Raw genomic sequence first — 14,307 nt, forward strand, 5'->3', positions numbered from 1 at the left:
TAGCTCTAGAACCTCGTGAACGTATCTACCTGTTAACTGATGAGACATACACACCAGAGAAATAACAGGAAATACATTTCCAAAAAATAAGCAAGCAGAGCTTTCCCTCAGTCTTCCATTTGTAACATGTACCCGTGTTGCATTTTTAAACTCTGCCATCCAGCCCGAGCCATGCAGAGCAACACAGTGTGGGGCTGCCATTCGCAAGCACACAAATGCAGAAGTGCTCACTTTCTCCCAACTGCTTCTGCAGCATCTGCAGCTCCTGCTGAGCCTCAGCCAAGGAGACCACCGGTGTCTCACAGCAGCCAAGGAGGGGAGGGCCAGTGGGGCTGAAAGGCAGGAAGCTGGATGGAGCTGAGGGCAATGGTGCCTGAGGAAGGCTAGCCAGCTTGGGTATGGAGTGAAAATGAAAGCCTAGGAACAGAAAGTTAGGGAGAAAAGAGACACATCACCAAAAGAAAATGAGAGAAAGAATGGGTAAAAGATTGAGAAGGTCAAACCATTCCCTGACCAGACATCACCCTGTGTAGTGGCTATTACCTTAGTGGTATAGGATAAGATAGCCAAGGGTGACCATTGCTACCAGAGAGGCTGGCCTGGTTGACCTTCCCTCTTCTCCCCTGCCAGGGCTATCCTGCATACATCCTCTATGTTCATCTTGAAAGCAATTGGCTAAAGAAGGTAAGGTGGCATTATTGAGACCCACCCCAGCAATCCTGGGCATGGACAAGTCAGAGAGCCTGAATCCTCTCAAGGGCCCACGGGGCTCTGCTCCCAGCATGTATCAGTCCTTGGCCCTGGGACAAGTTTCTTTCTCTACCTAGAACTCCTCTCTGATGGCATCAGGTCCCATCCTGAGTAGGAGAGATATGAACAAAGGCTGTGGGGAAATTTTCATTACTAGTGCATGTAGTTCAGGACTCTGATGGAAACAAACTTCAGAATTCCAAATCAATGCGTTCATTCACCAAATTAAAAATAGATGCCTTGGTAGAGTGGCTTAGACAAAATGGCCTGTAAACCCTTCTGGGCATTTAAATCACATAGCAAAAACTCTCAATATATGTAGATTCTTTAGGCCTTCTTGATTCTGTCTAGGCCTTAATGTAGACTTAGAGAATTATAAATTTTTGGAACAGAAAATTTGCATTAAAAAAAGTCTTCCCTGGCGATCTTTAGGCAGCCCATCTACAGACAGGTTTTTAGAAATCCTGGCAAGTTTCAATGTTTAAAATTGTTTCCTCTTCCCTAAAAGCAATTAAAGGGCAGGTAGCCAATGGAGGGAGAGCAGAAACCAAGGCTGACCCATAGAGAATGTCAAAGGTAGAAGACAATGATTACATCCTAAAACACATCCCAATGGTGCTGACACCATTTCAGATCAATACTGCAGATACACCAGATACACTCAAATTGCCAGGTAACACAGCCCAGGCATTCTTTGAGGAGGCATTCTGATTTTAAAATCCTCTATTCTTCATCTTCTGCTCTGTTTGAACCCAAAACATTTAAGCAGATGTCTACAAGTCTGGAAGCACAGCTTTTCCTCATGATTCTGGTCCAGCTGCTGCCCACTCTGGCCTAGAAACTTTGAAACCAGGCTCAGGAAGCATTGGAACACGTCCTCTTCCTTAAGATTTTGGTTGAATTGCCTTCAGGGAAATGAGGGCAGCAGAAGAAAGCACTGTGCCTTCTGGGAGCATCTCTACTCAAGTCAAACCTCACAGCAAACCACACTGAAGGCAGCCAGCCAGCTATGGTGGGAGGTAGGAGGTGAAGACAAGGTTTGACTTTTCCTTGCCATCCCTGGTACAGGGCTGTGAATGAGCAGTGTACCCTCCGGCAACTAAGCTGGACTTGTAAATGAAATGCACCCCTTTAACTGCCCCCAAGATATACACTATGTACATATCAAGGACTGCCAATCCATTCATACATCCATTAACGGTAACGTACCATGAACAGAACCTTGTCTGAGGCTGTTCTCAGCATCCTTGGCTATGAAATAAGTAGCACTACCTCTTGCAAGAGAATCACCATGCAGATTTAATGGGGAACACATACAGTGGATCAGGAGATGTGAATTTCTTTTCATCCTATGTCTGTTGTAATCCTGAGAGAAATATTTTGCCTCTTTGCTCCCAGGATAAAATGAGAGAAAACCAATAAAAATGTTTCTTTTTAAATGATTAGCCAACTGCTGGTCAAAGCTGGTATGCAGATCAAAACTTGATGTGGATTACTTATTTTCTAAAATATTTTCTTAAATCAGACACAACTGGCAAATGAGGATGGTTTCTTGATTCTGTCTAGGTTTTGATGCATTTAGGCCCCTAACAGTCCAAACCTCTGTCCTTGAAGAAAAGTCAAACAGGCAGCAGAGAAAGAGGAGATGAGGCTTCTGCCCCATTGGCTGTTGCATACCTGAATGGGCCTGGTTGGCCTCCTTGGGGGGATTCTGGGGAGTTGGCAAGATGATGGGGTTGCTGCTGGATTCGGCCTTAACCCCCTGAGATGCACTGGTTGATGATGGTTTAGAAGATAACACAGCAGAATGACTCGAATGATGGATGGAATCTATAAAACCCATGAATGAAAGAAAATGTTTGATGTTCTACAGAAACTGGAATCCTGGCCTTATATTTACCCAGGGATACCAAGGCTAGAGTCTTGCTTTCAGGGAAAGAACCAAGCACAAGCACTGTTAGCAGTTGTTCATTTTCTTGCTTGCAGACAGCTCCTATAGTAAGGCAAACCACCTTAGGGATGACAGTGGTGCTCTGAGCTCTGAAACATGAAAATGGCAACTCCAAAAATATCAGGCAAGACCAGCAGCATCTGTGGACACCCACATATACTTAGGGAACACTGCTCAGGAGTAAGTAGCAAGATCATTGCAGGAGAGATGAAGGAGGTTTTCCATCTTAAAGAAGATCTATCCGACAGAGTCACCGAAGAAGAATCTGCCGTGATCTTCTCACTCTCCCCACAATGGCTCACATTGTGCCCAACAGCATGTACACGCCCATGGAGGCCAGGGTAACAGAGGTAACGTGTAGAGTCAGGACCAGGGCAAAGATCCTGACCCACTGGTGCCTGTGTATGGCACTTGGCCCCACAGCCATGTTCAGCCTGATGCACACCATGGTGGAGCTATAAGGCCTGTTTCCTGAGGTCTCCACTCAGCCTAGACAAAGATGGTACCACCCAGAAAGTGGAGGCTACCTGAGTGACCGGGAGAAGCTTTCTTCTCTTCATAGTGTGTGTACTCGCTGGCTATGTCCATGTCAGAGCAGGCTTCCAGCTCATCAGACAGGAAAGAGGTGCTGCTGGGAGAGCGGTGGGAGTCAGACAAGGCACGGCTGCTGGAGGGTGTGAGGGACCGTGCATCCAGCTTGGCCTGCAGGACTTCAATGACTTTCTCCTTCTCCTGCAGCTCCCTGCTGAGCCTGGTGGGGAGAAGGGGGACAACAGGTAAAACCAAGGTCACCCAAACCAACCTGTCCTGACTCTGGCTCATAGGAAAAGCCAAGTAAGCCAAGGGGACCATGCCTGCAGAGAATAATGGAAATCACCCACCTCTGCTTAGGCATGGAGTGTAGGTGGGGTGTAGATGGAGAGAGAATAGCTACCCAGTGCTCTGACCACATAATATGCTGAGGACAAGCAAAGACACAGCTAGCCCTCCTTTTAAGGCACTGCTGCTTAAAGTATGATCCCTGGAACAGTTGCAACCTGCAAACTGTTTGTTACCATCTCCAGCAAGACAAGCATAACAACTGAAAGCAAGCATTGAGAAATGCAGAGCAAACCATTCTCCCAACATCCAAGTGCATGATAAGTGGAATTATGTAGTTAAATGAATTCAGACCATGTATGTTTCTATAATGGAATAGAAATAAAAACAAAACAAAACAAAACAAAACACTGTGTCCTTCACTACAGATATTTTCAGAAGCATTTATGAAGCCTGAGACACAATCATGACCCAAAGAACCCCAACTAGTGGCTACAACTGACTCTGAGCCATATTTCATTGATGATTGTATGAAGCAACTCACTGAGAACTGGTTCCTGAGGCACTGCAGCCTCCTGGTGATTTACACCATCTAGGCCTCTTTCACCAGGTCCTGGTATATGATTCCTTTTTTCCCCCAGGGCAATTGAGTGACTATTAAACTAGCTGTCAACCCAACTTGGGCCAGGCCAACTTTGGAAAAAGCTCATCCTACTTATTAAACACACAGCAGGAAAGCAGGACCCTTAGTGGGGCAGAAGACTCTTGAAACCTAGTTAGTTCACTTTTAGCTCAGACTGTTTCTAGGCTACTAAGCCTGGACAATTATGTGCCAATGTAATTAAACCAAAAGAGAAGAAAGAATTTAGTTAAAAACAATAGTGAAGTGTTCAATGAATGCATGAATTCAATACATTCAGCACTTTCCTTTATTCCCCTTGATTTCTGGAGTTGCCACCATCCTTGACCCTTTGGGCCTCAGTCCCAATCTCTTTACCAGATTCTCCTCTGAATTACCTGAGGGCCAGTGGCTCAGGTCCAGCTTGATCTTTCTCACTTTTATGATCCTCTGCAAACCAAATTTAGAAAGAAACAGTAAGAAATTAGGCTGGTCCCACTTCCCGCATTACAAACACAGGAGCCTATCTGGAGACAGAGTAGTGAGCATTTCATGCGTGTATCCAGAACAGTTATTCTGGGAGGCCTCAGCTTGGGTCTCTAGAGAAGTGACCCCACTGTCCCTGACCTGCCGGTCACCATGATGACTTCCTCTGCCCTAAATCGGGTAAAACATTTGTCTTTTGTTCAATTAATCATGAGGCCCTTGACCAGCTGCCCTGTTGGACACTCCAGCCTCCATGTCCTGCTGTAGACTAGCTCCCCAGTGCATATGTCCCACCACAGCTTTCATGCAGCATCTGCACAGGTCTCTGAGGAGATGACAAGAAGCCCTGCCCCACCTCTGCACCTGCACCAGGAGGTGAGCTGGGTGGTTCCCAAGTCTGATCCTACTTTACTCCCTTGGATATTCTCTAGAAATTCTGGGTAGAGGACCCCAATAATAACCAATGTAGTCATTGAACTACTGCAGCCAGTGCCTAAACCATGTACAAAAGAGCATGGCGCTTTATCCGTACATGGAGTACCTGCATGTACATTACCATGCCATATGGAGACACCACAAGGAAAGAGCATTTAGCAAGTTGGTGGCAGCATCCAGGCTAGAGCTTGGGTCTTGTAATTCTTAGTTCAGGCCTCTTCCTCCTATAACAAGGCCCTTCCATCTCATGTACCCTACTCCCTCTTAGCACCAGAAAGATGCTGCCCCTGCCCCACAGGTCACATTCTATGAGTGGTGAAGTTTCTATTGTTGTAACCATGGCATCTCCAGCCCTCTGTCTTCCTCTCCATGCTACCCACTGAGCAGTCTTGATCCTGTATTAGCCCCAGGAAATGAAATATAAACAGGACCCTAAGTTAAAAAATTGCAGTGGAGATGTGGTGGCCACCAGGGACTGGAACTGTGGGGGTGACTGAGAGTATTCCAAAGCCCTGTGGCCAACTTACTGGTGCTGAGTTTGCTGGTGAGCCTCTCTGTCAGCTGGCTTCCCTGGGTGAGTTGCTCCCGGAAGCTCTGTCCCAGGTAGTAGTCAATGTCATTGCTTCTTAGGAGATCCTCAAAAGATTTTACTGTATCTTTTGCATGCTGGGTGAGAAGATAACAAATACCTCTCCCTTCTCGTATTTTTTGCCGTAGGTAAGATAGTTCCCGGGCCTGATCCTGAATCAGGGAATCATATTTCCTAATGTAGAACAGAAGAGGAAAGAGTAAGTATGGAAAGAGTGGATGATAAGTTATGGGGCCTTCTGTAGAGAGTTCTATGAGAACATCTCTAAGGAACCACCAAGCTGAATTCTGGCACATAAGCCATAGGAGGTATTTAAGAGTAAATTCTACTGTGATAAAATGTTGCATCAAAAAGTTTAGTATGGGCCAGGCATGGTAGCTTACGCCTGTAATCCCAGCACTCTGAGAGGCCGAGGTGGGCAGATCACAAGGTGAGGAGTTTGAGACCAGCCTGGTCAATATGGTGAAAACCCCGTGTCTACTAAAAATACAGAAAAAATTAGCTGGGCATGGTGGTGCATGCCTGTAATCCCACCTACTCGGGAGGCTGAGGCAGAAGAATTGCTTGAACCTGGGAGGTAGAGGTTGTAGTGAGCCGAGATGGCGCCACTGCACTCCAGCCTGGGTGACAGAGTGAGACTCCATAACAAAACAAACAAACATAAAATTTAGTATGCCACTGTTCTTCAACTGTTATATATATGTTAATCATGTCCCTAGATAAATCATAAGGTCTGTGAGAATAAAGATAGTTCTGCATTTTATATTCCTTACAGCACCAGTATCACGCAGATTCACAGCAGTTACTCAATGAATAATTAGAATCATTTCATCCTAAGTCTAGATAGGACTTTTCATGTCTTCTGTTTTAACTATCACCTGATGCCTGAATTTCTCCTGTGTTATGATACTGTGGCTGACTATATTTTGCAATGATGGCCATCACATCAACTCTCATACCATCAATTGATGGAACCCAAAACAAGAGACCCTAAGTGACAGCCACCCAGCTGAGCCCAGTCAAACCACAGAACCAACCACGAAGCATAATAAAGTGTTGTTTGAAATCACTAGGTTTTAGAGTGGTTATTACTTAGCAATAGATAACCAGGACACATACCAAGATGAATGTCTGTGTTTTCAACACAAAGTATCAATAACACTTATAACTATGGCAAATAGCATTGAGAGCTTAATATATGCTAGGCACTATTCTAAGCACTTGTATTAATTTTTTTTTTTTTTTTTTTTTTGAGACAGAGTCTTGCTCTGTCACCCAGGCTGGAGTGCAGTGGTGCCATCTCGGCTTACTACAACCTCCACCTCCCAGGTTCAAGTGATTCTCCTGCCTCAGCCTCCCAAGTAGCTGGGGTTACAGGCGTGCACCACCATGCCCAGCTAATTTTTGTATTTTTAGTAGAGATGGGGTGAAACTCTACTAAACCACTAGGTTGGTCTCGAACTCCTGACCTCAGGTGTTCTGCCTGCCTTGGCCTCCCAAAGTGCTGGAATTACAGGCATGAGCTATCATGCCTGGCCAGCACTTGTATTAATTCATTTAAACCTAATATCCACCCTTTGAGATGGGTTCTCTTATCATCTTCATTTAATAGGTAAGGACAAAGGCACAGAAAGGTTAAGAAGTTTGCATGGGTAGTAAGCATCAGAGCTAGGCAGTCTTATTCCAGTATTACTACTATACTATACCATATATACTATTACTTTACTAATACATCCCTAAGAGGAAACCCCTGAGACCTGTTATCTGCCAGATACTGGGACATCATCCTATGCCCTCCTGGTTGCCTACCTGTCTTTTCCGCAGACCTATATCTACCATTTAAATCAGTGTCCTTGTGAATACCCAGACATGTTCTTTCTTCCAACTGCCTGAGCTACTCTACACCAAGCACGAACTTACACATTTTCAATCCAGAAAGTGCCCAAACAGTGTCATCCTTACCCAGGCCATGAGGCTGATCTCAGCTCCTCAGCCAGCTTCCCTTCTAGTCCATTTTTTGGGAGCTGGGCCTCTAGCTGGGATACTCTCTGGATGAGACTTTCCAGGTCCTTTTTGGCCTGAAGCCCTGGTGAGTAGAAAGCCCCAGTGCCATCAGACAGCCACCCCTCATCCTCATCAGGGACACTGTGAGGTGAAGATCCCTCCAGGGTGCCAACAGCTCTCTGCTTCCGGGGTCTTTCCAGACTAGATGAATAATCACTTGTAACTGAGAGGGACCGGACCCGGCTCTTGAGGTTTTGAATGACCTTGTTGGCATTCTGCAGCTGGGCCTTCAGATCTTTGATGTCCTTTCGTAGGACCAAGATGTTTTCTGACTTTCCATATACCCGGAAGTCTTCCTGCTTCCCTAGCTGGTTCTCCAAGGGCTTCCTCTTGGAGGAACCAGCCAGCGTTGAGCCCCGGCGCCCCTGCTCAGAGCACAGCCCCTCCATCGGGACCATCTCCTTGAGGCTGTTGTGCTCCTCACACTCTGAAAAAGGACAAAGATGTCTTCCTAAATAAAAGTTGGATGTGCTATTGTGGCCACTGCCTTTGAGAGAAGGTAAGTTTGGTCGTGAGGACAATAATTACTAGAGAAAAAGTTGAAGAAGTACTTTATTCAACCCTGACACTTACTAGGTATTCAAATACAATATTTCTTATCTTCCTTATACCTACAAGTTAGGTATCATCACTTTCTATTTTACTGACTGGGGAAACCAAAACTTAAAGAGAGGTGGTAAACTAGCTTGTTCCAGATCACTCAAACTAGCACATGGCAGAACCAGAATTCAAATCCTCCAACGTCCTGTGTTCGTTCCACACACACTGATGTTTCTTAAGACATTAACATGGCCTTATCTATTTAGGATGGCCACAAGAATGTAGGACAAGCTATTCCTGCATGCTGAAAGTTAAATGCTCTCTAAATTTTCCTATAATTTAAAAGTTTATTGGGTTACAACTGTGTGAAAAATAGGCATAAGAAAATAAGACTTTGAATAAATATATCAGCATGTTAACATCAGTGTATTAAGGCAGTGGTAGTCAGAATAAGAACTAATCCATGGCATTTTACCAGATGCCAGGCACTGTTCTAAAGCATTTTATAAGAATTTACTCATTTAATTGACATTGGTACCTGATGGGGTAGGTAGTTCCTTTATTACTATTTTAACATATGAAGAAACTGGGGCACAGGAAAGTTTACAAATTGGGATTTGAACCAACCAGCCTGGCCCCAGGATCTTTTCTCTTAACTGCCACACTACACTGCCTCAAGAATGAGAGAGATAGTGGTTTTCTTCTCTTCTGGTTTTCAACATGGTGGGTGGCCCTATAATTGTAGTCCTTTTATAATGCAAAACAAAATTATTTTTAACTTAGAGTTTGCATGTTTCCAAAACCTCATCTGGTCTCTAAGCAGGCCTTAGTATTTCTATAATAGTCTGTTGGCTAGAACTTTATATTATTATTATTAATATTATTATTATTATCATCATCAGTATGCCAACAACTAATTGTAGAAATTCAAACTTATACTCACTCTCATTTTGGGTAAGAGTTCTCCTATTAACCTCCTGTCCTCCTTTTCCCCACTACTTGTCAGGTGTGGAATTGGCCAACAGCACCCAAATGTGACAGTTGACTCCAGGGAGGGGTGAGCCCCACACCCTATGCTCTTACCGGGACTGGTGGTTTCCTCCCGTTCAGCCTCATTCTCGCTCCGGCCACAAGTCTCATAGCCCAGGTCCTGGAGGTCCACCTGGACCTGCTTGCTGTCCTGCTTCACCAAGGATTCACCTGCTTGGGAAGAGACAGCAGGTGTTACAGAATGTCTGAATTTCCCACATATGCCCTCAGCCTCAGTGGCACATACCCTAACCTTTTGGGGCAGGGAGGTCAGATCCACAGTGGGAGAGAAGCTTCTTTGAACTGGTGGGAGAAGAGACCACCAGCTCCAGGAAGCAGAATTTCTTTCTATAGGATAAGCCTGCATTTGCCATTGACAATCTCCCCTTAAGTCAGGGATTATATACTATCATCTGTAGCAGCCACATTGAAGCTGGCAAGTGCTTTATCCACAGGGGTTCAATAAATGTGGAATGGAGCTGAACTAATTTAGAGTCCCAAGACACCTAGACCTGTACTGTCCAATAAGAGAGTTAGTAGCCACATATGGCCACTTTATACTAAATTAACTAAAATTAAATAAAACCAAAGGTCCAAGTTGCACTAACCACACTTCATGTGCTCAATAACCACGTTATGTCGGTATAGAATGCACAGAAGTTATAAGATACACAGGCTACTTACTTTACTAGTAAGTCACAGTTACTTACTAAGTATAACTCTGTATTTCTCCAGCTCATTAGCCTGAGCAAAGACAGTGGCTTCTGATAGCAGCAGCTTCTCTTGGAGATCTTGATAGCGTTGTTTACATTGTGACAGCTGGGAGCGCAGGTGCTGGGTGGACCCTGGTAGGCTAAATGCTGACTGAGGCCCAGGGTCACGAGGCTGGGACTGGTTATCCAACTGTGAAAGGGTCCAATACAGGGATCAGGACAGTCTGAGGTCACCCCCATGCAATGACGACCACCGCCCCTTCTGAACCCTGTGGACTTTACTCAAGTCTGTCACAGCACTTCTCATGCCATTTGGCAGTGACTTGCTTTCCAGATGGAGCTCCTGGAGCACTGCGGTAACTTTTTCTTCATATCAGTATCCACAGCACACAGCACAGCGCCAATCAAGTCTACAGAGGAGCTCTCAGGAAATGTTTTCTCAGTGGTACAAAAGAGGAGTGTAACCCTCCACTCATCTCCCCTCGCATTCTGTCCCATTAGTTCTCTCAGAATCCCTGTATTCTCCATTTTACTGAATCTTCAGCATGGCTCCTTCCCTAAAGAGGATCCCAATAACCCATCTGAGGCCCAGGAACAGACACCTGTGATGGGCTGTGACAAAAAAAATGGCAGTGATAAGGGATGCCATTACATACCACTTGTCTGGGCTGCCTCCTAACTGATGCATCCCTATGTTACAGCAGTTACCACATCCTGTTAAAATTACCTGTTTGTGTGCCATCTTTCCTTACCATATTAAGTATCTCAAGGGCAGCCATTGGTTTTATTACCCCATGCCAATGCCTAGTGGGTTATCTGAAAAATTAAGTACTCAAGAAATATTTATGTTATAAAAGCCTTTCTAAAGGCTGAATGTAGACTGAATATTATTATTACTGTTTGTGGTACGAAGAGACCCTTCTCTTGGTACCTCCTGATTCACATGGGAGAACGTTTTAAGGTAAACACTGTCATCTCGAGCACTTCTCCAATTGTTTTTCATTCCATCTAAGCCCACACTTACTTGGTGGGCATCCACTGTGAAGGTAGCCCCAAGGTCAAGGCTCTTGGGTCTGGAGCAAGGCCTCACATTCACATTCCCCTCCTCTTGGTGTTGGTGCTTCCCAGGAGAACCAACCAGTTCTGTGTTTATTCTGTCGATGGTGCTGGTCAGATGCACAAGGAGATCTGGAGTAAGTTTACTATTCCCTTCTTTGCTACTCAGCACAAGTTGTTCTTTGAGGAGGTTGATGATATTGTGGGCATTCTTCAGTTTTCCCTGGAGCTTTCTGAACTCAGCCTGAAGGCTACTCTCACTCAGACCCTCTTTGGCTACCACAGTCTCAACCATCACCTCGCCCTTCTCCTTGTCTTCCTCGATCTCCCATCCATCAGACATTGCTTCTCCCATCTGCTCTTTCAGCTCTGCATTCTCAAGGCAAAGGCTCAGCATGGTGTTCCTGCAGGAAACACACATAATTGAGGGCTAGGTCTGGTACTGACAGCAGTTCCTATTAGTACCTCTTACCCACATCTCAGCCCACAATAAACTCAGACATACCCCAGAGCATGAAGCAACCTGAGACCTACAACAGCTCCCTAATTTTATATACAAGAAAGTCAAGGCTCAGGAAGAGTAAGAGACTTGCCCAAACTTCCACAGCTTCTTGGTGGCAGCACCATCACTAGAAGCCTTGGACTCAAGACAGGCAGGCTAGTTTTCTTTACTTGTGCCACGCAGCCTCATATGTTCTAATTTTTAGTAGCCTCTGGAATAAACAAGAGTACTTACACTGTTAAAAAAAAAAAAAAAGACCTTTTCTGTAACAAATTTATTGTTATAAATTCTGCAGTTCTATTTATCATCAGTCAGTTTCAAACCATTGGGACTTAGGAACACAGAATAAATAAATAACACTAATCAGAACTATTAATACAATCAAAACGTACTTAGATAATTATTTGCTTTACGTCTGGCTCGCATGATAGAGATAATCTTCTTGAGAGCAAGACTGTGTCTGTCCTATTCACCCCATATCCCCAGTGCCTACAAAAGTGCCTGCCACATAAATCATTCGTATTTGTTGAAGAAATAAAATTGACCAAAACAGCTATTTTTCACCAAGACATTCCGGATAAATTCTTTCCACAACAACGAACTCATACTAGGGTTGAGTGGAAGCAAACATGGCTGTAACAAGTCTATTCACTTAACTTCTTTGAGCCTCAGTTTCCTTTTATATAAAATAAGGATAATAACACTTACCTAGTGGAGTTAGCAGATGCTTAAATGTTTAAATGAAATTGTATATACAGTATGGCTAGCTCAGGGTCTAACAGGGAAGTCATTCAATCCCTGCTGTACTGGCTGCAGACCTGAGAAATACTAACAGCAGAATCCCATAAGGTGCTTGTTAAAAAGGCTGTATAGCTAAGGCCTATGAATCTACATTTTACTTAAGTTCTACAGGTGATTTTTAAATTATTATTTATTTATTTTTTTGAGACAGAGTCTCACTCTGTCACCCCGGCTGGAGTGCAGTGGCGAGATCTTGGCTCATTGCAACCTCCACCTCCTGGGTTCAAGCAATTCTGCTGCCTCAGCCTCCCGAGTAGCTGGGACTACAGGCATGCGCCACCATGCCCAGCTAATTTTTGTATTTTTAGTAGTGAAGGGGTTTCACCATGTTGGCCAGGCTGGTCTTGAACTCCTGACCTCAGGTGATCTGCCCACCTTGGCCTCCCAAAGTGTTGGGATTACAGGCATGAGCCACCATGCCCAGCCCACATGCTGGGCTAAGCATGCTAAATTGAGAACTCCTGGGCTACAGGATGCACAGGAAATGGGTAATTCACAACTGGAAGGATCAGCAGTGGGCTATGCACCTAGATTGAATTTCTCAGAATCCAGGAGTCTTGGAACCTAGAGCAGAGCTTGTCTGGTGTGTTTCTGGGAGGAAAATAGTATATAGGATACAGAAAGACAATCTATGAGATAGTTTCTCAATAAAGAAAAAGGGGATAGGCATTTTACCAAAACTGGGATGTAGAAGGGGGATAAAGTGGGCACATGTGTATATGGAAAAGAATATTTAATATTTCTAACTTCACATTTAGAAAAAAGTGATGTTTTTAAATACAAACATGTAGAAGAAAAACTCAACAAAACCTTCTTAAAAGGAAGAACAATGCATTAGATTCTACCTTCTACAGTATCAGTGATTCTGTAGGTTGGGTGGAGGGTTGAACAAATCAGAGTTTCAGGTTAGTAACAAAGGAAAATAATCCACAGGGATATCTACAGATGGTTTGATTGTAGGTTCAACAATAGAATCAAAAGAGATGTACTGTTCTTACCTATGACAACTCAATTAAGTTTACACATACAAAAATTTAAGTAAAATAATATTCTTTAAGTAGAACTTAAGGAAAAAGTTATTATGATAATTCAGAGCAAAAGAATCAGCATTAGAACCACCACAAGAATTTTTTTTAATTGTTTGACAAAGTGTATAGTATAGAAACGAGGTTTAGATGTTAGAAAATGGGAGCCACAGACTATTATGCAACCTTGAGCAAGTCACTTGAAACTTTCTAGGCCTGAGCTTCGTCAGCTATGAAACAAGGACATGAGGCTAGATGCCTAGGTCCTTTTCAAAGTGCTAACATTATTTGGGGAAGATTAAGTGGCAGGTAAGATGCAGGGAAACAACAGGGCATGATTTAGAAGTTGGACAGCTGTACTCCAAACAGGCAGTGATGATTGTAGTCCTGGGAGTGAATGAATAAATGGATCAGCCCTACAGTATCAGCATGTTCTCCAAGTATCTTTTGTCAAAAAGCCATCAAAGACAGAGTGGCCAGTCTAACCAATGAATGAGCTATCTGCTATTTTTGTAAAATTACTAAAGCAGCAGAGATGAAGGGGCCTCGACAGAAACCCTCTGGCCAGGCACAGTGGCTCACGCCTGTAATCCCAGCACTTTCAGAGGCCGAGGCAGGGGGATCAGGAGGTCAGGAGATTGAGACCATCCTGGCTAATACAGTGAAACTCTGTCTCTACTAAAAATACAAAAAAAAAAAAAAAAAAAATTAGCTGGTCATGGTGGCGGGTGCCTGTGGTCTCAGCTACTCGGGAGGCGGAGGCAGGAGAATGGTGCAAACCCGAGAGGCAGAGCTTGCAGTGAGTCAAGATCATGCCACTGCACTCCAGCCTGGGTGACAGAGCGAGACTCTGCCTCAAAAAAAAAAAAAAAAAAGAAAAAGAAAATACCTCTTCCTTTGTGGACTGTTCTGGTTCTCTATACAGCAG

General features: G+C 44.2%; 1 protein-coding gene across 24 annotated transcripts in view; it reads right to left on the reverse strand.

The window, feature by feature from the left end:
• The window catches only part of LOC103224084 (myomegalin), a 219,153-nt gene that overhangs the window by 20,699 nt on the left and 184,147 nt on the right, over window positions 1-14,307 (reverse strand). For 8 of the 24 annotated variants that reach the window (XM_037997367.2, XM_037997368.2, XM_073008046.1 and 5 more), the window contains 9 exons: window positions 11,020-11,455; window positions 9,993-10,185; window positions 9,337-9,456; window positions 7,612-8,140; window positions 5,588-5,823; window positions 4,538-4,589; window positions 3,229-3,452; window positions 2,428-2,580; window positions 232-417 (listed from right to left, as the gene is read on the reverse strand). In XM_037997367.2, the coding sequence (XP_037853295.2) occupies window positions 232-417; window positions 2,428-2,580; window positions 3,229-3,452; window positions 4,538-4,589; window positions 5,588-5,823; window positions 7,612-8,140; window positions 9,337-9,456; window positions 9,993-10,185; window positions 11,020-11,455 (2,129 nt within the window). The remainder of the gene's footprint in view (window positions 1-231; window positions 418-2,427; window positions 2,581-3,228; window positions 3,453-4,537; window positions 4,590-5,587; window positions 5,824-7,611; window positions 8,141-9,336; window positions 9,457-9,992; window positions 10,186-11,019; window positions 11,456-14,307) is intronic. The other 16 variants (XM_073008055.1, XM_073008052.1, XM_073008053.1 and 13 more) reach the window with 3 other exon arrangements.

Source organism: Chlorocebus sabaeus, chromosome 20, assembly GCF_047675955.1.
Source record: "Chlorocebus sabaeus isolate Y175 chromosome 20, mChlSab1.0.hap1, whole genome shotgun sequence".
NCBI lineage: Eukaryota > Metazoa > Chordata > Mammalia > Primates > Cercopithecidae > Chlorocebus > Chlorocebus sabaeus.